At 43.4% G+C, this 23,096-nt stretch overlaps 1 protein-coding gene across 2 annotated transcripts in view; it reads right to left on the bottom strand.

Moving 5' to 3' along the window:
- Positions 1–23,096, bottom strand: part of SLC35D2 (solute carrier family 35 member D2) — a 344,284-nt gene that overhangs the window by 116,619 nt on the left and 204,569 nt on the right. For both annotated transcript variants that reach the window (XM_069227861.1, XM_069227869.1), the window contains 3 exons: positions 7,126–7,197; positions 5,605–5,673; positions 1,707–1,809 (listed from right to left, as the gene is read on the bottom strand). In XM_069227861.1, the coding sequence (XP_069083962.1) occupies positions 1,707–1,809; positions 5,605–5,673; positions 7,126–7,197 (244 nt within the window). The remainder of the gene's footprint in view (positions 1–1,706; positions 1,810–5,604; positions 5,674–7,125; positions 7,198–23,096) is intronic.

The raw sequence follows: 23,096 nt of genomic DNA, 5'->3' as shown, positions 1-23,096 counted from the left end.
CCACTGGTTGGTCCCCACCTCCCTGTCACCATGCTACAGACAATACACCTTCAGGCCTGGTTGTTGAAAGGATGAGCTTTATGGCTAAACATTGTTCTACTGTGCTGGCAGATTTTATCCAACAATCTAGACGTCCTAATTTAAAAGCATATGCCAAGCATTGAGCACATTTTTCAAAATGGTGTATATAATGGTGTATAATGAAGGGCTTTTAGTCTGATGATGTGAAACCCATTGAAGTTCTTGACTTCTTGTCAGATTGGTTTGCTTTGGGATTGGCCACTTTGACTATTAAAGTGCAGTTGGCAGCGCTTAGAGATTTAAAAGTCCTCGGTTTGATCATCTAGAACCTCTGGTGTCTTGATTGTTGAAGTCTTTTTCTTTCAAAAAGCCAAGACCTATGTCAGCAGAGCCACCTTGGGGCTTGCCTTTGGTGGTGAAAGCTTTACAGGAGAAGCCTTTTGAACCTCTGGAGTCTGTAGACTTAAAATTCCTGACACTTAAATGTGATATTTTCACCTCTCCTCAGCAAGGAGAATTGTTGAGCTGGGTTCTTTCCCAAGGTCTGAACTTTTTAAAGGATTTTGGCAGATAAGGTGATTGTAAAAGCTCACCCCTCTTTCATCTCGAAGGTGTCCTGATATTTACACAGGTCTGTGGAGATGGTGCTGCCTGTATTTTTTCCTGATCCTAAGTCTGAGGAGGAGGCCTTTTTGCATCTGTTGGATATAAAAAGGGGTTTGCTGATTTACCTTTCCAGGACAGAGAGTTTCAGGAAAGTGGGCAGCCTTTTTCTGACTCTTGGGCCGGTGAGGAATGGTTTGAAACCCTCAAACTCTAATCTGAGTCTGTGAATTAAACAAGTGATTCTGTTGGCTTACAAGTCTCAGGATCAGGAGGTGGAGAGTCAGGTTCAGGGGAGGTCAACTAGGTCCATGTACATTTCCTGGGATGCTTTTAACAGGGTTTCAACTGAAGAAATATACAATACAGCAACAAAGGTAACTCCTCATACTTTTATGGAACACTATAGGTTGGAAGTAGGAGGAGGAGTAGCTTCTATATCAGTACTGAATTAAAGTATAGTTTGATGTGTATGTAAGGGAACATATTGTGATATTTTGTATTAAACATGTATGATGCTGTATCTTCCATTGGTATAAGTTTTCATTGCATTAATAATGAAGCCGATTCTAGATCTGGTATTAGCTCACTGAGTAAATACTGGGGTGAGGAAGACGGACAAACAGGTAATGCCGCGGTACGTACCAGTACTTTTCATTACTCTGAGTCCAGATCTTTCTCGCCATAGTATGGCTTCACATCACTCCCAGCCCTGTGGCGAATGGCTTAATTTTTTTTTTTAGGCTTTCGAATACTGGATGTGGATGGGGTTGACTTCCTTTTTATATAATGAAGGGGAAGCCAGCCATATTGGAGAAGTGGGAAGCTATGCGCTAACTTTTGAATTTTGAGTTTTCTGTCAGGGAGGCTAAAGCTTATTGAGTAAATACTGTGGCGGGGAAGACCTTGACTCGGAGTAATGAAGATTACCAGTAAGTAACCGGGGCATTCCGCGCTAATCTATAGTTACTATAGTTATCATTTGAGGTTGCTGTATTTTTGTTCCTAACACAGACACGCCCGGACGGGTCACGTTTCTTGGTTTGCTTTACAAAAACATGCTTTAAAATATATCTGGTTACCTTTGGGTCAATCTTCTCCTTGGTATAAACTCCATTAGCAGCAGTGAAGAGGTCATTCAACAGTACAATAATATATCCTTCCAAATTAAAAGAAAGATCATGACTGAAAAATAAAAGAGAGATAAAAAGATAAAGTGGGAGCAGTGTCAAAGACACTTTATCGACATGTGCCATTTTTCAATAAAGAGCAGCATGGTGCTACTGGCATTGAAGGACTGTGAGTAGGAACCCGTAATAAAGTTAAGAGTTAAAAGCTCTTTCTTAGGAGTCCTGTCCAGAAAGTACTTCCCAGGACCCCTGAAGGGATTTTACAGTTGGCCACTGACATGAGGGGTTTTGAAACTCAGCGATATTTACTTCACCCAGTAAGCACCATTACCCCTGTACAAGGTATTTAGAGGGTGTGGTAAATACCTACTGTTACAAACATCTGCACTGGGAATGACATGTAACATGCGGGTGTGGAATTTATCACACCAAATAATGCACGTTTTGCCTTTTCCTGGTGCAGTAGTTCCTGGGAAAACTGCAGGGTGTGCCTGAAATCCCTTAACAAACATATTTGCACAGAGATCAGAATGTACCCACTAGCTTGTTCACAGGCCCTTGGTGGGAGGTGTACACATCATTTATTTCCGGTTTTTCCATAATTGCAAAACTTCCTCCCAAGTCTACCTTTTTCTGATTTTATAATCACACAGAACAAAATGTCCTTTGGGTAAAACAAATTGAATATTGATGTATTACCATGAAGTCTTGACAAATGTAAGAACATCCAAGAATATAAAGGAAAGGAAGGTAAGTAAAGAGGTAGCGTCAGTCCTCTTAAGCACCCCATCCACCAAGAGGTGTTTAACACTAGACTCAATACAGAACTCTCTCCAGCATTCCACTAATGCCCCAAAGCTAATGTGATGCACTAAAGTTCTGTATTCCTATCTAACTAAGGTACCTCCCCATAAAGAGTATCCTTAGCAGTGACCTCCTTTGCTAAGAAAACGAAAGAAACCTATACAACTAGATACATTGAAAACAATATTCATGATAATAATATTTCTGTAATATAAAATGTTAAGAAACATAATTGTTCATTAAAATGCAACTCTTTTATTTTCGTGAAGAATTTTCTTTTCCTCATTCAGTCTCGCAATAGTCTCTCTCGGGTGCTACCCTCTCTAGTTTTCATATATTTAGATATGCCCTTCCTCTTTTTTATGTGTATTGTTGAACAATTTCACCACCGTCATGGAATGAGTAAAATCTGATACATTGTTATGATCCACTAGTATCCTTATCACCACTTGACCACCTGTGCATACATTCGTCCCCTGAAATCTCATCTTTCTTACAAATTGTTTTTGATTTCTCGATGTTTCAAGTCACTACTTTTGAGATTGCTGTTGTCCATATCCCTCTCCAGCTCGGCCACATCCCTAAATTGACTTTTCTCCTCCTAAACAGCCACCACAAATGTACGCATTAATGGAATTAAATCATTTGCAGCATCACACGAGCAGGGTTCATTAGGAGGAACTGAGCTTGTCTCCGCTACACATGGAGACTGTGAGGTACAGAAACAGGTTTACCAATGGGAGACCTCTTGATAACATGTATGGCGGGCACCCTCCTATTTCATTAGTGATTTAACATTGTCTCTCATTTACATTTACCTTTAGTAGTGGTCCCATCTCTTTTACGAATATTGTGCTCACCTTCTCCCCAGGCCCCTCGCTTTGGACTAATCATAAGGTCTGGTGGCTTCCCCTCCCATACATCTTAGGTCTAAACCAATGTAGATTAGATGAACAATAAAAAAACAAGTTCAACAAGGTTTTTTGGCTCACCACAATGGTTTGCTGTTGACACGAGTCTGGTGATGTGAGTTGGTGGTTAAAGTTTATTGGGGTTAGGCACCAAGAGTATGCTCTCTGCATCTAGTACTATAGAAACACATCAGGTGTGATGAATTTGCTCTGCGTTGTTATTTCTATGACTATGTATATGTCTATGGGTCACATTTGGCTATGGCTATGTGTGACATTCACACTTTGATTGACTTTTACAGGACAATATCCTATCCATCAGATTACCCTGGTAGGCAGGTTACATTATTTCACCACTACCTACACAATTTAAGATTGGGTTTGAAGGGTTGGACTTAGCCAGACTGTAGGGTTTCTCTGGTCCTGACGAAAGCCCTATGACATTTCAGCAAAATATAGGAGGGCAGAAACATGATGACCATAGTTATAACATAAGGGAGGAGTTCTAATTCATACTTTAACCCATATGTTTTTAACCTTGAATAGGTAGGGATAACTATCAAATAAATAAAGCATATTTACTATGTGTAAGACAATCTGAAACCATTATGAACTTTCTGGCATACCAAAAAACTGTTGACAGTAAAAGCTCTGGATGAGCCTCCAATCAAATGTATTGCTAGTGAAGGAGCACCATTATGATGAAGCTTGCCACCCTGCATGGGTTGGGAACTTGAGTCCTCTTTTTTCCAAAAGCAATCAAAGCTTTTCATTTTGACATAAAAGCCTGCCCAGTAGGATGAACCCCTTTCCCTACTCCAGGAGAACACTCTTCGTAGTTAGAAATCTCAATCATAGGGAGGTTGTGTTGTAGTTGCTCTATAATATATATATATATAGTCACTGAAAAACACAAAGGTTACAGGACCGTTATAGTTAGGTTCTGAACTTACTCGTATAAAACTATAGAAATTTAAAAGTTATAGTTAGAGTTCTTTCAAGTAACTAAAACTTGCACCCTAAGGTAACTATAACTCGCACCCTCGCCATGCACAGTTATCTCATCAATAAGTTTATTGCAAATGTTGCAGTGAGAGTATGAAAGATGACACTGAATATATTATCAATAATATAATATGTGGAGTAATTAGCTCTGCATGGCAAAGGCATGAGTTATAGTTACCTTAGGGCACCTGAGCAGATGACTTCTCAACTGGAGGACAGGACAGCTGTATCTAGGCACGCAACAAGTGCATTTCACTACATGATGGCTGTGTATGGGAATGTGATGGCAAAGCCCCTCGTCTATCACAGCAGCTCCCCTGGCCTTCTGCAGCTGCACTCATGACATAACGCTGCTGCACCTTAGTTATTGGTTGATAATGAAATCAGTTGTATTAAGACCTGTAAGTCACTGTATTCATTTCACACTTCATCCCTCAATATTAGTGGCCTCTTAAGTTGGATGGGCCGTGTAACTGCAGTAACCAGCCCCATCAGAATTATGAGATCTGCTGCATTTCCTCTGAAAGCAGAAAACCCAGAGGATAAAGTTAAATTACAGAGGAATTGGACCCTGGATTACTGATTTCCTAATTCCTCATTTCTGCAGGGACCCTTAGGATCCAACTTGTTATGGTCTGATTTTTCCAGCCCCCGGAGTTACTGATACCCTGGTATAACTCCGGGAGTGGGGAATATCCAGATCATTGCTCGGGCCACTCGTAATGAGGGACAGAGTGTGGGCTTTTTATTCAGTGTGTTGATGTCATGTATTGTGATGTCTTAGGTAGGGTTCATGTGATGTTATTGCATGTTATGTCCTTTGGTGGGACAAAACTAAAGGTGGGTGATTTCATTTTCACTAGCCCTACAATTTTGTTGATTACTGCAACTGCCATAAGGCTATGATAGTGGCACTGGTTTATTTCAACTTGTACTTTCATTTTATACTCTATATGAAAAACACAATATATTGGCTTAGCAGTGTCCCCATTCATGTCTACCATATGATGTGGAAATTGTGCAGTGAAGAATTCCAACCTGCTGAAAGGAGCCTCTGAGACCAATCCCATTAATTCATATTGACGCATGGACTGAAAACTGCATTATTGAATTAGAATATGTATACTTACCTAGCAGCTACTATTGCTCCAGCAATTATTGCAACAACAGTCCATATAATGGACAGTGAATATCGTTTCCTATAAACAAAAAAATGGAGTTTCATTAATAAAATACAAACTCTTTTCGAAAATACTTTTTTCTTACAAAGCTTCCCACCTGATATTGAACTGTATTATCTCATAATCTAAATATGAACCTGTTGTTGCTATAGATTTGCAGTACTATCTCATAATGTTAAAGATGCCAACAAGATACTAAGGATGGCCAGCATTATCAGAGTGGGTAATTAAAATGCTAAGGATGCTCAGAATGAGGCACGAATTGCCATCATTATGTCAGAGTCAGAATTATGCCAGAAGTGAGCTTCATGAAGACCTATTTTCTCACAGTACACGAAAAAGGGCAAAAATTGTGTCAAGTGTGGTCCCCATGATGCTAGAAATGGCTTGTCTGTGCTGCAGGGCACTAGATGTTATGTGTGGCCCAGGATGCCAGGTCAGTGATCGCCCAGGAGTACCACCACCCCTCCACACACACACACATATCTCACATGCCTCAATTGCCACACCCCACATATACAATGTGATTGTTAGCACAACGTCTGAAGCATTATGACTGACTGAGGCCAGCCAGTTGTGCCTTTCATACTGGGGAAGTGACAGGCACTGATAGTGCCTGACTGGCATTTCCGATATGACTCAGAGTTTCCACCAACCTGCACCTCAAAATCCAGAACTGCACACATAGTGCAGTCAATCACAAAATCAATCACACTTAGACCTAGATTTATGAGGATTTGGTGCAGGGTAACGGAGCAAGTCATCTTGCTGCGCTGCTCTGCGTCAAAGGGAAAGGGCAAGGAAAAGGAAGGTGAAATAAAGATGTTGGGGATGCATAAGGTTTTGATGCATCTCCAGGTTTGCATGGCCTTGTAAATCTGGAATTGTGTCAAATTCCATGGGTTGCGGCGTGGGAACACCCGCTGCAACAACAATAAAACACCTTACACAAAGTAAGGCAATGCAACGATTTGCGCTGACTTGCCTTACTCCATATCTATGAGGCCATTCAGAGCCAAGCAAAGTGGCCTCATAGATATGGGTGAAAGGTCAGCATCGCCGTTGCGTCACTGATGCAACAGCGGCGCAAGCCTCTCATAAATATGCCCCTTAGTTTGAAAAATGTAAGGGTAGTATCTATTAACCACGGGGCTGCTGAAACCAGATTCCAGGCCTCTTGCCTACGTTCCTCTCCTTGGCCAACCAGTCCTGGTCTCTGGATGGGTTTTTGCTATATGCATATTTTCAGGTGCACCAATCACAAATTATCATACAGCTGCAATAACAAATAACACCTGCATGATACAAATCTGCACTGTTTCAATTTACATTGCTCCAATTGTTATTATAAGATAACGAAAAAAAATCAATTTTGTAACTCTATGTTGTTAAGGAACCCACATAACAGAATGGCCTTCACGTACACTTCACAGTAAGCGAGAGTAAAACAAAGAGGGATCAGATATTCACCTGATTATGATAGCTTCCAGAATTAACGTCATGGGAATACTAAATTTCCTGAGCACAGTAAACATCGGGAGGCTGTCAAAAAGAAGCATTAATTATTAAATTAAGTATATAACAGTGCAATCCGGAATGATTATACATCGACAGCAAGCAATCCCATAGTAGCCACTAACACTGGGAATCTCGGCTCCTTACCAATGTGGTGTTTTAAACAAATATTAATATTTTTTAAAATAAGCCCTTCTGCTTCATGAATTCCTACTGTTAATCTGCTCTTATCATTCTAAAAATAACTGTTTGCATTTCAGAAGTGTACCATCCTGAATTGACAGGCTAAAACTGCACAACATTTGTTAACATTTTTAGGCCGTAATCCTGGGCGATGCCTGTTTCTTCGCAGACCTAAACTCTAAATTGCGGATGCCACTGCAATCGTGTCAGTGCAGCAGTCAAGGACACAGGGGACACACCTACAACCCTCAGTTTGCTATTTGGGGGAGTACGTGCACTTCAGTTTCTGTTAATGTTATTTGAAAGTTTATTTTTCTCTATGCATTTAACTGTATTTTTTTTTCTTCTAAACAATGAAACATAAAATAAATTGCAGCCATACAATATACGTGGAATTGCACATAGTATAATGCTGAGTAAAAGGTAAAACGATATGGTACAATGTGGCACTTTGTTTTATCACATTTACGTCACTAGGCTGAATGAGTCACTCCCAAGGGAATCCAACGGCTGTCGAATTCGTTCCTGGTGTTTTTGCAGAGGCCTGTGCATAATGACCGCATCACTAATCAACAGTATAGTGCATATCGCACCACTCCCCACTTGGCTCCAACAAAAATATAATATGGCATATCATATAACAACATGATGGTATAGGTCCAGGGCGGCAAATGCTGTCTCTCTTGAGTTAAATAAAAACATTCATGTATTGACAGAGCTATCTGCTGATTCCATGTTTATTCACTGTGAGGAGCAGGCCACTTCGGTCGCAGCCGAGCACCCATGGGCACACCGGCAAGAGAATGACCCACCCAAGCCTCCCACAGCTATACCCCTGGATTACCGCATAGCCATCCCACGGTAGTTACCAACAATAACCCATGACCGCAATAGGCTTGTCTTCCTTTTATGAGGACCTCCTCTCTTCACGCCTGCCAAGTCTGTCTCCTATCTATGAGAACTTTAACAATGGGAGGCCAACTCTAATCCACCAAGCACAACCCACAATTGTACATTCAAGGTGGCGTGTCATCTGCCTACTCAATTTTGGTGATGAATACCTTTCAAACAGTTATCCCCATTGTCTGTCCGCTCTGCCTACCAATACTGTAAATGGAGGACAGCTCAGGCACTGCCCCTTTTTTGAAATTCCCTAAACATTGCTTCACCTGCGAAGATGCCGGCTGCTTCCAGGCCATCGCGAGGCAATGTTTATATGATGAAAGTGCAAAATCCACTAACCTGCACTTCATTTTAATCTTTTTGGACCTGGGCGTCCACCCATTAGGCAAAAAATAGGATTTAGGTACAATCCCCTTCGAACCAGACCAGACCATGGATGCCATTTAGGGATCGCAGTTGCCATCTCTGGCTTGTCCTTTGCTACCCCTGGTGCTGCCTTTGCGACCCCTGACCCCAGGTTTCAAAGGCAGCATTTTCATGTTAAAAATAAATCTGTTACGTGAAAAGGTAGCACCTCCATGCTGCACCTGACTGGGACTGTACACAGTTAAAACTTGCTCAGTTGCTTGCTTGACCACCTGTATGGTCGTCCGATTCCCCAGGCCCTTCGAGCGATTACAAGGGTAATCTTTCTAATAAGGAGGAGGGCCCCCACCTTATGGGCTGGGAGGATCGCCTGACAGATCAAACTGCTCTTTGGCGGGATCGTCGACTACTGCAGATGTCGGCACTGGAGGGCTTTCATAGTGGGGTCCATTGGGAATTACAACACTAGCTGACCTGTGGTGTGGCTCAACCATATGCCCATTTGCTGCCCTTCAAGCTCAGTTTTCCCTGACCCACACACAATTCCATAAATAACTTCAGGTGTGACATGTCATGGGTTGCTACTCATCGCAACTCCAAGATGTACCACAATGTAATCCCCTCGAAGCAAAACTGTTGATGGGAGGGTTGGAGAGGGGTGGGATCTCCCAATTATATCACACTTTGAATAACAACGGTCCTGAAACATTGGAACGCCTTTGCCAGACTTTGGAGGACTGGATTGGGGAATTTAGCAAGGTGGACTGGTAGGTGGCTTCAATGGCCTTACATGAACTGGTAATATAAACACACCTACGCTTAATACAACAACACTATCTCCATCACACTTACATGTATCCTTTACACCTCCACAGGGCTAATCATCTTCCTGACTCACCTATGGGAGGTGCAGGACCCCCAAAGACGACTTCTTCCATATAGTATGGCAATGCTCCCCTATAGCTAGAAATTGCTCTACAATTGAACACACAATCGTCTGGTCTGGAAATCCCAGTGCAGCTGTCTCCCAAGATGGCACTGTTGGGGGCGATGGGGGACACAGGTGGTCTTTGAAAGGATAGACCTCTGGTAGGCATTGAAATGTTGGTAGCCAAGAGAGCCATCACCAGGGCGTTGAGGACCCCAGAGCCACCGCGGATGACTCAGTGGCGCGTTGGGATGGACTGGTGCACCAAGCAAGAAGAACCTATTTATAAAACTCTAGTGCCCTAAGAAATTTGTGAAAATTTGGGGCAAATGGAGGGAATATTATGGACTGGATTTCTGACCTTAAAATGCCTATTGCATGGTTGCATGAGTAGGGGGAATCTGACATGAGGGAAGGAACTACCAAGGACAGATATTGTGAGCAGTTCAAACACAATGGGCCTGATTACGACCTTGGCGAATGGATTACTCCGCCCCAAATGTGACGGATATCCGGCCCGCCATATTACAAGTTCCATAGGATATAATGGACTCGTAATTCGACGGTCGGGATATCCGTCACATTTGGGACGGAGCAATCCCCTCCGCCGAAGTCGTAATCAGGCCCAATGTTTCTCATAGTTTTTCCGCTTCATATTGCAATGCCTGCTATATGCCTGTTTATGGAAAAATCAATAAAAGTGTCTTATAAAAAAAACTTGCTCAGCTGCCATATGGCCAGTATTTTACCAGGATGCCCAGAACTCGAATGACAATGTTGGTAAAAAAAGATGAGAAAATCAGGTAAAGCTGGTAATTTTCTTCATTTTCAATATAAATCTAAAACGATAAAAATAAGAAGAAACCACCCAAAAAAGTATTCTGCACCTGTCTACTTTAATCATGAACCACCATAAAAACAAACAGAGAAATGCTATGTTAAAGGAGGATTTTACAGAAATTCATATTCATGTACCAGTGCTTGACCCATTCATAACTTAAAACATGAGTAAATAACTGGTACTTTTCTTTACAGAAGATGGCAAACCTAGCTGCTCCTGCAGCACTCATTAGCTAGTAAGTTTTAAGTTTGGTTATGTGCATGAACCTCATTTAGGGGTAGCTATAAGTTACATCTGTAATTTCTGTGCTTTGTCTTCATAACCTTGCAAGGTTGCTTGCTACCCTTGTCAATTAAGTCTGCTACACTGGACTAACTTGAATGGCAGGATACTTCTTCTTGTCTGCTTTTCAACTCTGCAAGGCAGGAGACCCGAATAACAGCTAGCTCCTGTTGCTGTTTTAGAATATTTCAGAAGAGAAAAAGTCTGGACTTTACTATTTGTCCCGGGCACTGACATAAAAAATACTGGCCAGGAGTGAACCCTAGTAGGAAGTCTGCTCTGCAGCTATACATAGGTTTAGAAGATCCCTCCGTATGCAGCCCACTGGAACACTGACACAATAACAGAATCAACACTATCATGTAGCACAAATGTTGTGTCAAAAATATTGTTTAGAAAAATATTGCAACCCTATCCTAATAACGGTATTTACAAAAATATTGTTTCACACTAATATCGTTTGAAAACATACAAAAATATTGTTCCTTAAAAAAATACATAGTTTAAAGTAGTAAACCTTAAATATTTTAAATATTTTTATATATACCAATATTGTAATGTTAATTAAATAAATGTCACTAATATTTAATTATATATATATATATTGTTCACCAAAAAAAGAAAAAACACTGCACTCCCGAAGACTTCACTGGCAAGTTTGATTTAATCAGGCAGTATTAACCAGACACCACGACGTGTTTGTGTTTCAACATCTCGTCTTTCTCAAGTGGTTTAAGTCCTTGTCCACAAGTTGTTGTTGTTAGCATGCCTTTTAAAAGCAAGAAGGCATTCTGGGATCTGTAGTTTCATGTCCCACACACATGGGAATCTTAATTATACTGTGAAAAAGTAAATAAATTACATGGAAGCCAGAACGAATTCTGTTAGACTACTTATAAACAACTCCGATGAAAAAGTTCATATTATGCATTATTATTCCACTCAATGCTAGTGCAAGTACCGTTCTTATTAAAATTCCTAATCTTCCAAAGTCAAATGTTTGTGCATATGATTTAACACCTTCAATGTTTTCACAGCAAGGAAATAAAAACAATTTCAGTCTCAATTCGGCCTAATACTCCATTATTTCACCAAGGCTCTGGACCCTTCTTTACAATGAATTTAAGGGCCGCATAGGTACTGTGAATCCATGTTGAAAGGACATAGGCTCAGCAGACTCCTTAATGATGCTGTCCCCCCGTCACAAAGTGTGGTGCAAGGAGCATTAGAAGTTTCGACCTCCGGTCCTTTAGCCTTCCATTGTAATAGTACAAACGCAGGAGATTATTATCTCCTCACCAGCTTGCAGACAGTTCACAATTGCCTCCATATTATCACAGATACTGGGTGCTGCAGCTGAATCAAATTCCAAAACAATACGGCCTAAAAAGTGGAGCACTCTAACTACTAGTACTAGTGTTGGGGTTAAGACCACAACCCCCATTAATTGTTCACCAAAAAAGAAAAAACACTGCACTCCCGAAAACTTCACTAACAAGTTTGATTTAATCATAAGGCAGCATTGACCCGGCAGCATTAACCAGACACCACAATGCGTTTCAACATCTCATCTTTCTCAAGTGGTTTCAGTATGTGTTTACAGGTTGTTCAGATAATTTGCTGAAGCCGAGTCTCAAAATGGTTGAAGTGTTGGCAGCCAATCAGATCTCTGCAGATGGTCAGTATTCATGAAGTTGTTGTGACTTTAGATATCCAAATTTAGATTTCATTTAACTGTTACTAAAATACTGAATGAATTTACAAAAAATAGGAAAAAGACTCATCTGCGGACCAAGAGCTACCTTTCTGTCAAATTTGGTATAAATCTGTCCAGCAGTTTGGGCTGAAGGCGTGTCTAAAAGGTCCATGGAAATTAACATGGGAAACCCATGTTTTGTTACCCCCCTTTTTTTCTCAACCCCGCTTAACGAATCACCCTGACATTTTTCATGCAGAACAAGATTCTAGAGAGCACTTTGTTGGAAAATTTTGGGAAGATTCGTCAAACGCTATGGACCTAGAAACTAGGTCTTAACTATAACTACCTACTGGCAAATATATATATATATATATATATATATATCAAACCAAAACCCTTTCAGGAATAGAGCGACGCATAAATTATGCAAAAAACAAAGGAGAACTCTGGGAAGTTCCCAATTTTAGGTGGAGAGCTGCTCTAGTAAGGAGCACCCTGCAACACCAGCGACACTCTAGATTTGCTCACCTCAACTGTCTGCTTATCTAGCAACACATAAAATTAATATATGAAGTAGAAAACATTAAAATAATGTAAAAATATATTTTCAGAACTATATTATTAAATATGATATTAACAACGACAATATTCTTAACAATATTACTTACATGAAAAAACAATATTCTTGACAACACATCACAGTACTTTTGTATCACAATAGTTTTTACTGATATTTATGTATTCCAATATTTAGAACTCAATATTGTGTTCAAATACCCAGCCCTCTAGCGCATGCCTACCACTGGAAGACTCTTTATGCAGCCCTTCAGCCCCTGAAAGTGCAGGGATGCCTACTAGGGCATAGGATTTAGGGGGGAGGAGTAGAGTCCAGTGAGGTGGTAGAGTAGAAATACTAATGAGGGAGCTAAGAGAGCATCAGGCAGGAACTGAGTGAGACAGAAAGGAAATTAGAGGGGAAAGTATGTGGTGAAAAGATGTAAACAGAAACTCATGGAAAGATGGGGAAACAAAGAAAATGAACAGGCGACGGAAAGAGGATGAGAGACACATATTGGGAGAAACAGTTAAGAGAAGAGAGAGGTGCATAGTGTAGAGGCATATAGTAAGCAGTAATGTGGTAGAGTGTATGTGAAAAAAGGCATGAGTGAGAAGGCCAGACAGCTAAACAGAAAGCCACATAGAGAAGGAGAAAATGAGCTATAGATACAGGTAGAGAGAGCTAGGGGAGCAATGGACAGTGAAATAGGGAAATATGGGGCGGGAAGCATAATAACATTGGAGAGACAGCCAGAGAACGCAAGAGTGAGACAGGAGAAAAAGGGGGAAGAAAACCAATGGACATTCTTGGAGAAGCTGCTCCCTCCATGCAGGCACTGATGACCTCGTGTAGGAAAACCTCTCCTATTTTCACTCTCTTCCCTGTTTTTCTGCTACTCTTCGACTTCATGAAGCTCAGGAAGATGTGCCTCTTGTTCCCAGGACCCTGTTCCAGACCCTGCCTCTGGAACATGTTACAGTGGAATTTTCGGGCCATCGCTGTATTCTTTGACTAATTACTGTAGATAATATGCATGGATTATATAGCATTTACAAAGACCTTACTGTTAGAAGTGTTATTTACTCCTCAACATAGTGCATATTAACGGCTGGTAGGTCTTTTTTTAAACTTCCATGTTCCAAGGAGTGAACATTTCCAATTTGGACTGAGTGTTTTTTTCTTTCGTCTGGATAAAGACAAAGATAACCCCGCCTGTACATTGGTAATAAGAACGAGCATCTAAACAAATGGTTCTGGCATCTTTTCTAGGCAGTGATGTGTAACTGATCTTTTCCCTATGTGGGGGTCATAGAAGCCCTGTGCAGCTTCCAGCTTTGCATCTGATATGGCATTCAAAGCTAGCCTTTGATCTCAAAATTATATTTACAATGTTACATCCACTTCTGTGATGTTACTTCCTGTGGCTTCTTCAGAGTATGCAATGTCACTTTCGTTGGCCCTGGCATTTTGGTGACTGGACATCCATAGTTCAGACAACTTCAATGACTGTAGGAAAGTACCATCTTGCCTGGCATGTTACCCCCATTTTTCACTGTATATATGTTGTTTTAGTTGTATGTGTCACTGGGACCCTGGTAACCCAGGGCCCCAGTGCTCATAAGTGTGCCTGTATGTGTTACCTGTGTAGTGACTAACTGTCTCACTGAGGCTCTGCTAATCAGAACCTCAGTGGTTATGCTCTCTCATTTCTTTCCAAATTGTCACTGACAGGCTAGTGACCATTTTTACCAATTTACATTGGCTTACTGGAACACCCTTATAATCCCCTAGTATATGGTACTGAGGTACCCAGGGTATTGGGGTTCCAGGAGATCCCTATGGGCTGCAGCATTTCTTTTGCCACCCATAGGGAGCTCTGACAATTCTTACACAGGCCTGCCACTGCAGCCTGAGTGAAATAACGTCCACGTTATTTCACAGCCATTTTACACTGCACTTAAGTAACTTATAAGTCACCTATATGTCTAACCTTTACCTGGTAAAGGTTAGGTGCAAAGTTACTTAGTGTGAGGGCACCCTGGCACTAGCCAAGGTGCCCCCACATTGTTCAGAGCCAATTCACTGAACTTTGTGAGTACGGGGACACCATTACACGCGTGCACTACATATAGGTCACTACCTATATGTAGCTTCACCATGGTAACTCCGAATATGGCCATGTAACATGTCTACGATCATGGAATTGCCCCCTCTATGCCATCCTGGCATTGTTGGTACAATTCCATAATCCCAGTGGTCTGTAGCACAGACCCTGGTACTGCCAGACTGCCCTTCCTGGGGTTTCTCTGCAGCTGCTGCTGCTGCCAACCCCTCAGACAGGCATCTGCCCTCCTGGGGTCCAGCCAGGCCTGGCCCAGGATGGCAGAACAAAGAACTTCCTCTGAGAGAGGGTGTGACACCCTCTCCCTTTGGAAAATGGTGTGAAGGCAGGGGAGGAGTAGCCTCCCCCAGCCTCTGGAAATGCTTTGTTGGGCACAGAGGTGCCCAATTCTGCATAAGCCAGTCTACACCGGTTCAGGGACCCCTTAGCCCCTGCTCTGGCGCGAAACTGGACAAAGGAAAGGGGAGTGACCACTCCCCTGACCTGCACCTCCCCTGGGAGGTGTCCAGAGCTCCTCCAGTGTGCTCCAGACCTCTGCCATCTTGGAAACAGAGGTGCTGCTGGCACACTGGACTGCTCTGAGTGGCCAGTGCCACCAGGTGACGTCAGAGACTCCTTGTGATAGGCTCCTTCAGGTGTTAGTAGCCTTTCCTCTCTCCTAGGTAGCCAAACCCTCTTTTCTGGCTATTTAGGGTCTCTGTCTCTGGGGAAACTTTAGATAACGAATGCATGAGCTCAGCCGAGTTCCTCTGCATCTCCCTCTTCACCTTCTGATAAGGAATCGACTGCTGACCGCGCTGGAAGCCTGCAAACCTGCAACATAGTAGCAAAGACGACTACTGCAACTCTGTAACGCTGATCCTGCCGCCTTCTCGACTGTTTTCCTGCTTGTGCATGCTGTGGGGGTAGTCTGCCTCCTCTCTGCACCAGAAGCTCCGAAGAAATCTCCCGTGGGTCGACGGAATCTTCCCCCTGCAACCGCAGGCACCAAAAAGCTGCATCTCCGGTCCCTTGGGTCTCCTCTCAGCACGACGAGCGAGGTCCCTCGAATCCAGCGACACCGTCCAAGTGACCCCCACAGTCCAGTGACTCTTCAGCCCAAGTTTGGTGGAGGTAAGTCCTTGCCTCACCTCGCTGGGCTGCATTGCTGGGAACCGCGACTTTGCAAGCTTCTCCGGCCCCTGTGCACTTCCGGCGGAAATCCTTCGTGCACAGCCAAGCCTGGGTCCACGGCACTCTAACCTGCATTGCACGACTTTCTAAGTTGGTCTCCGGCGACGTGGGACTCCTTTGTGCAACTTCGGCGAGCACCGTTTCACGCATCCTCGTAGTGCCTGTTTCTGGCACTTCTCCGGGTGCTACCTGCTTCAGTGAGGGCTCCTTGTCTTGCTCGACGTCCCCTCTCTCTGCAGGTCCAATTTGCGACCTCCTGGTCCCTCCTGGGCCCCAGCAGCGTCCAAAAACGCCAAACGCACGATTTGCGTGTAGCAAGGCTTGTTGGCGTCCATCCGGCGGGAAAACACTTCTGCACGACTCTCCAAGGCGTGGGGGATCCATCCTCCAAAGGGGAAGTCTCTAGCCCTTGTCGTTCCTGCAGTATTCACAGTTCTTCAGCCTAGTAAGAGCTTCTTTGCACCAACCGCTGGCATTTCTTGGGCATCTGCCCATCTCCGAGCTGCTTGTGACTTTTGGACTTGGTCCCCTTGTTCCACAGGTACCCTCAGTCAGGAATCCATCGTTGTTGCATTGCTGATTTGTGTTTTCCTTGCATTTTCCCTCTAACACGACTATTTTGTCCTTAGGGGAACTTTGGTGCACTTTGCACTCACTTTTCAGGGTCTTGGGGACGGTTATTTTGCTAACTCTCACTATTTTCTAATAGTCCCAGCGACCCTCTACAAGGTCACATAGGTTTGGGGTCCATTCGTGGTTCGCATTCCACTTCTGGAGTATATGGTTTGTGTTGCCCCTATCCCTATGTTTCCCCATTGCATCCTATTGTAACTATACATTGTTTGCACTGTTTTCTAAGACTATACTGCATATTTTTGCTATTGTGTATATATATCTTGTGTATATTTCCTATCCTCTCACTGAGGGTACACTCTAAGATACTTTGGCATATTGTCATAAAAATAAAGTACCTTTATTTTTAGTATAACTGTGTATTGTGTTTTCTTATGATATTGTGCATATGACACTAAGTGGTACTGTAGTAGCTTCACACGTCTCCTAGTTCAGCCTGAGCTGCTTTGCTAAGCTACCATTATCTATCAGCCTAAGCTGCTAGACACCCTATACACTAATAAGGGATAACTGGGCCTGGTGCAAGGTGCAAGCACCCCTTGGTACTCACTACAAGCCAGTCCAGCCTCCTACCTTGGTTGTGCAGTGGTGGGATAAGTGCTTTGAGACTACTTACCACTCTTGTCATTGTACTTTTCATAAGAGAAAAATATACAAAACAAGGTCAGTGTATATACACATAGCCAAAAAGTTTTGCATTTCCTCTTTTCACTCTTTTCTAAGTGCTGAAAAGTACTTCTAAACTTTCAAAAAGTTCTTAAAAGTTTAAAAAGTTTTTTCTGTCTTTCCAAAAAGTTCTGAAAACTTTTTTCTCTTTGTCTATCACTTTAACTCTCTCTAAAAAATGTCTGGCACAGGCCAAAAAGTTGAACTGTCCAAACTTGCATATGATCACCTTAGCTGGAAAGGAGCAAGGAGTCTCTGCATAGAGAGAGGTTTGAGTGTAGGGAAGAATCCTTCTTTAGAACTGTTAATTAATATGCTTAGAGTACAAGATAAGGCCATAAGTGCCCAATCTGTAGAAAAAGTAGCTAATGGTTCTCAATCTGATCCAGGGACTCCCCCAGGAAAAGGTTCAGGAAAGAAACTTCTCAGCCTGCCCATTACTAGACAGTCTAGCATAGTTGGTACAGAGGTTGAATCACATCATACTGATGATGTGCTCTCACATTATACTGGTAGCCAAGCTGTTAGGGTGCCCTCTGTAAGGGACAGGTCTCCTTCTGTTCATTCCCATCATACCTCTGTATCTAGAAATGTCCCTCCCACCCACCCTGATGACAGATTGTTAGAAAGGGAGCTCAATAGATTGAGAGTGGAGCAAACCAGACTGAAGCTCAAGAAGCAACAGCTGGATTTGGATAGACAGTCTTTAGAAATAGAGAGGGAAAGACAGAAGATGGGTTTAGATACCCATGGTGGCAGCAGCAGTATTCCCCATAGTCATCCTGCAAAAGAGCATGATTCCAGGAATCTGCATAAGATAGTTCCCCCTTACAAGGAGGGGGATGACATTAACAAGTGGTTTGCTGCACTTGAGAGGGCCTGTGCTGTACAGGATGTCCCTCAAAGGCAGTGGGCTGCTATCCTATGGCTATCATTTACTGGAAAAGGTAGGGATAGGCTCCTTACTGTAAAAGAAAATGATGCTAACAATTTCCAAGTTCTTAAGAATGCACTCCTGGATGGTTATGGCTTAACCACTGAACAGTACAGGATCAAGTTCAGAGATACCAAAAAGGAGTCTTCACAAGACTGGGTTGATTTCATTGACCAGGCAGTGAAGGCCTTGGAGGGGTGGTTACATGGCAGTAAAGTTACTGATTATGACAGCCTGTATAACTTAATCCTGAGAGAGCATATTCTTAATAATTGTGTGTCTGATTTGTTGCACCAGTACTTGGTGGACTCTGATCTGACCTCTCCCCAAGAATTGGGAAAGAAGGCAGACAAATGGGTCAGAACAAGAGTGAACAGAAAAGTTCATACAGGGGGTGACAAAGATGGCAACAAAAAGAAGGATGGTAAGTCTTCTGACAAGGGTGGGGACAAATCTAAAAATGAGTCTTCATCAGGCCCACAAAAACACTCTGGTGGGGGTGGTGGGCCCAAACCTTCCTCTAATCAGAACAAGGAAAGGAAACCATGGTGCTATTTATGTAAGATAAAAGGCCATTGGACAACAGATCCCAGTTGTCCAAAGAAAGGCACCACAGCTCCTACCACTACAACCCCTACTGCTACACCTAGTGTCCCTACTAATAGCAGTGGTGGTGGGAGCAAACCTACTAATAGCCAATCCAAGGGAGTAGCTGGGCTCACTTTTGGTAATTTAGTTGGGGTTGGTCTGATTAGGGAGACCACAGAGGCTACTTTAGTCTCTGAAGGGGCTATTGACTTAGCCACTTTGGTTGCTTGCCCCCATAACTTGGAGAAGTACAAGCAACTAACCCTAATAAATGGTGTTGAGGTCCAGGCCTACAGGGACACAGGTGCCAGTGTCACAATGGTGATTGAGAAACTGGTGCACCCTGAACAACACATACTTGGACACCAGTACCAAGTAACCGATGCTCACAACATAACACAAAGCCACCCCATGGCTGTTGTAAATCTCAACTGGGGGGGGGTATCTGGTCCAAAGAAAGTTGTGGTAGCTTCAGATTTACCTGTAGACTGTCTATTAGGGAACGATTTGGAGACATCAGCTTGGTCAGATGTGGAGTTGGAGGCCCATGCAGCAATGCTGGGCATCCCAGGGCATATTTTTGCTTTGACAAGGGCTCAGGCCAAAAAGCAAAAAGGACAGGGAAGCTTGGATCCTGGAACAATGGACCAAGTGCTCCCTAAAGCTAGGGCTAGTAGAAGCAAACCACTTCCTACTATCCCTCCCTCTACAGTGGATTCTAACTCTGAGGAAGAAGAATTCCCTCCCTGTGCAGAACCTACACCAGAGGAGCTGGAAGCAGACACTGCTGAGCTTTTGGGTGAAGGGGGGCCTGCCAGAGAGGAGCTGAGTGTGGCACAGCAAACCTGTCCCACATTAGAGGGTCTCAGACAGCAAGCTGTCAAACAGGCTAATGGGGATGTCAGTGACTCACACAGAGTTTACTGGGAGGACAACCTCTTGTACACTGAGCAAAGGGATCCTAAACCTGGAGCTGCCAGGAGATTAGTGATTCCTCAGGAGTACAGAAAGTTCCTCCTAACACTGGCACATGACATTCCCTTAGCTGGGCACCTGGGTCAAATGAAAACTTGGGACAGATTGGTACCACTGTTTCATTGGCCTAGGATGTCTGAGGACACAAAAGAATTTTGTAAGTCCTGTGAAACCTGTCAAGCCAGTGGCAAGACAGGTGGCACTCCAAAGGCACCCCTTATCCCACTGCCTGTGGTTGGGGTTCCCTTTGAAAGGGTAGGGGTTGACATAGTTGGCCCCCTTGACCCTCCTACTGCTTCAGGCAATAGGTTTATCTTAGTGGTAGTGGACCATGCCACAAGGTATCCTGAAGCAATTCCTTTAAGGACCACTACAGCTCCTGCAGTGGCAAAGGCCCTCCTGGGAATATTTTCCAGGGTGGGCTTCCCAAAGGAAGTAGTATCAGACAGAGGAAGCAATTTCATGTCTGCATACTTAAAGGCCATGTGGAAGGAGTGTGGTGTAACTTACAAGTTCACAACACCCTATCATCCACAAACAAATGGACTGGTGGAGAGATTTAATAAAACTCTCAAAGGCATGATTATGGGACTCCCTGAAAAACTCCGCAGGAGATGGGATATCCTTCTACCATGCCTCCTTTTTGCCTACAGGGAGGTACCCCAGAAAGGAGTGGGCTTCAGCCCCTTTGAACTTCTTTTTGGACACCCTGTTAGGGGTCCACTCACACTTGTAAAGGAGGGTTGGGAACAACCTTTAAAAGCTCCTAAACAGGATATTGTGGACTATGTACTTGGCCTCAGATCAAGGATGGCTGAGTACATGAAAAAGGCCAGTAAAAACCTTCAGGCCAGCCAAGAGCTCCAGAAGCAATGGCATGATCAGAAGGCTGTTTTGGTTCAGTACCAACCAGGGCAGAAAGTGTGGGTCTTGGAGCCTGTGGCCCCAAGAGCACTCCAAGATAAATGGAGTGGTCCACACACAATTGTTGAAAAGAAGGGTGAAGTCACCTACTTGGTTGACTTAGGCACTGCCAGGAGTCCCCTTAGGGTGCTCCATGTCAACCGCCTGAAACCCTACTATGACAGGGCTGATCTCACCCTGCTCATGGCAACAGATGAGGGACAGGAAGAAGACAGTGATCCTCTACCTGATCTCTTCTCTTCCACAGAACAAGATGCTCTTGTGGAAGGGGTAGTTTTGGCAGATTGTCTTACTGCTGAGCAGAAAGATAATTGCATAAATCTCCTAGGACAATTTTCAGAACTCTTCTCCATTGTGCCAGGCACCACTTCTTGGTGTGAGCACACTATAGATACTGGAGACAGTTTACCTGTCAAAAGTAAGATCTATAGGCAGCCTGACCATGTCAGGGACTGCATAAAGCAAGAAGTTCAGAAGATGTTGGAACTAGGAGTGGTTGAGCACTCTGACAGTCCATGGGCTTCTCCTGTGGTACTGGTACCAAAACCCAATTCTAAAGATGGAAAGAAGGAAATGAGGTTTTGTGTAGACTATAGAGGTCTCAACTTGGTAACCAAAACAGATGCTCACCCTATACCCAGGGCAGATGAGCTAATAGATACACTGGCATCTGCCAAGTATCTAAGCACTTTTGATTTGACTGCAGGGTATTGGCAGATCAAAATGTCAGAAGATGCTAAACCTAAGACTGCATTTTCTACCATTGGAGGACATTACCAGTTTACTGTAATGCCTTTTGGTTTGAAAAATGCACCTGCCACTTTTCAGAGGTTGGTGAACACAGTCCTGCAAGGGCTGGAAACTTTCAGTGCAGCATATTTGGATGATATAGCTGTCTTTAGCTCCAGCTGGGATGATCACCTGGTCCACCTTTGGAAAGTTTTGGAGGCCCTGCAAAAGGCAGGCCTCACTATCAAGGCTTCAAAGTGCCAGATAGGGCAGGGTAAGGTGGTTTATCTGGGACACCTTGTTGGTGGGGAACAGATTGCACCACTTCAGGGGAAAATCCAAACTATTATTGATTGGATTCCCCCTACCACTCAGACTCAGGTGAGAGCCTTCCTAGGCCTCACTGGGTATTACAGGAGGTTCATTAAGAACTATGGCTCCATTGCAGCCCCTCTTAATGACCTCACATCCAAGAAAATGCCTAAAAAGGTATTATGGACAGCAAACTGTCAGAAAGCTTTTGAGGAGCTGAAGCAGGCCATGTGCTCTGCACCTGTCCTGAAAAGCCCTTGTTACTCTAAAAAATTCTATGTCCAAACTGATGCATCTGAATTAGGAGTAGGGGCAGTCCTATCACAACTTAATTCTGAGGGCCAGGATCAACCTGTTGCTTTTATTAGTAGAAGGTTGACCCCTAGAGAAAAGCGTTGGTCTGCCATTGAGAGGGAGGCCTTTGCTGTGGTCTGGGCTCTGAAGAAGTTGAGGCCATACCTGTTTGGCACTCACTTCATTGTTCAGACAGACCACAAACCTCTACTTTGGCTAAAACAAATGAAAGGTGAAAATCCTAAATTGTTGAGGTGGTCCATATCCCTACAGGGAATGGACTATACAGTGGAACATAGACCTGGGAGTAGCCACTCCAATGCAGATGGACTCTCCAGATATTTCCACTTAGACAATGAAGACTCATCAGGTAATGGCTAGTCTTATTGTCCTTCGTTTGGGGGGGGGTTGTGTAGGAAAGTACCATCTTGCCTGGCATGTTACCCCCATTTTTCACTGTATATATGTTGTTTTAGTTGTATGTGTCACTGGGACCCTGGTAACCCAGGGCCCCAGTGCTCATAAGTGTGCCTGTATGTGTTACCTGTGTAGTGACTAACTGTCTCACTGAGGCTCTGCTAATCAGAACCTCAGTGGTTATGCTCTCTCATTTCTTTCCAAATTGTCACTGACAGGCTAGTGACCATTTTTACCAATTTACATTGGCTTACTGGAACACCCTTATAATCCCCTAGTATATGGTACTGAGGTACCCAGGGTATTGGGGTTCCAGGAGATCCCTATGGGCTGCAGCATTTCTTTTGCCACCCATAGGGAGCTCTGACAATTCTTACACAGGCCTGCCACTGCAGCCT

The sequence above is a fragment of the Pleurodeles waltl genome, chromosome 1_1 (genome assembly GCF_031143425.1).
Source record: "Pleurodeles waltl isolate 20211129_DDA chromosome 1_1, aPleWal1.hap1.20221129, whole genome shotgun sequence".
In the NCBI taxonomy this organism is placed as follows: Eukaryota; Metazoa; Chordata; class Amphibia; order Caudata; family Salamandridae; genus Pleurodeles; species Pleurodeles waltl.
Note: the sequence above shows the minus strand (reverse complement) of the source record. Positions and strands in the feature narration are given on the sequence as shown.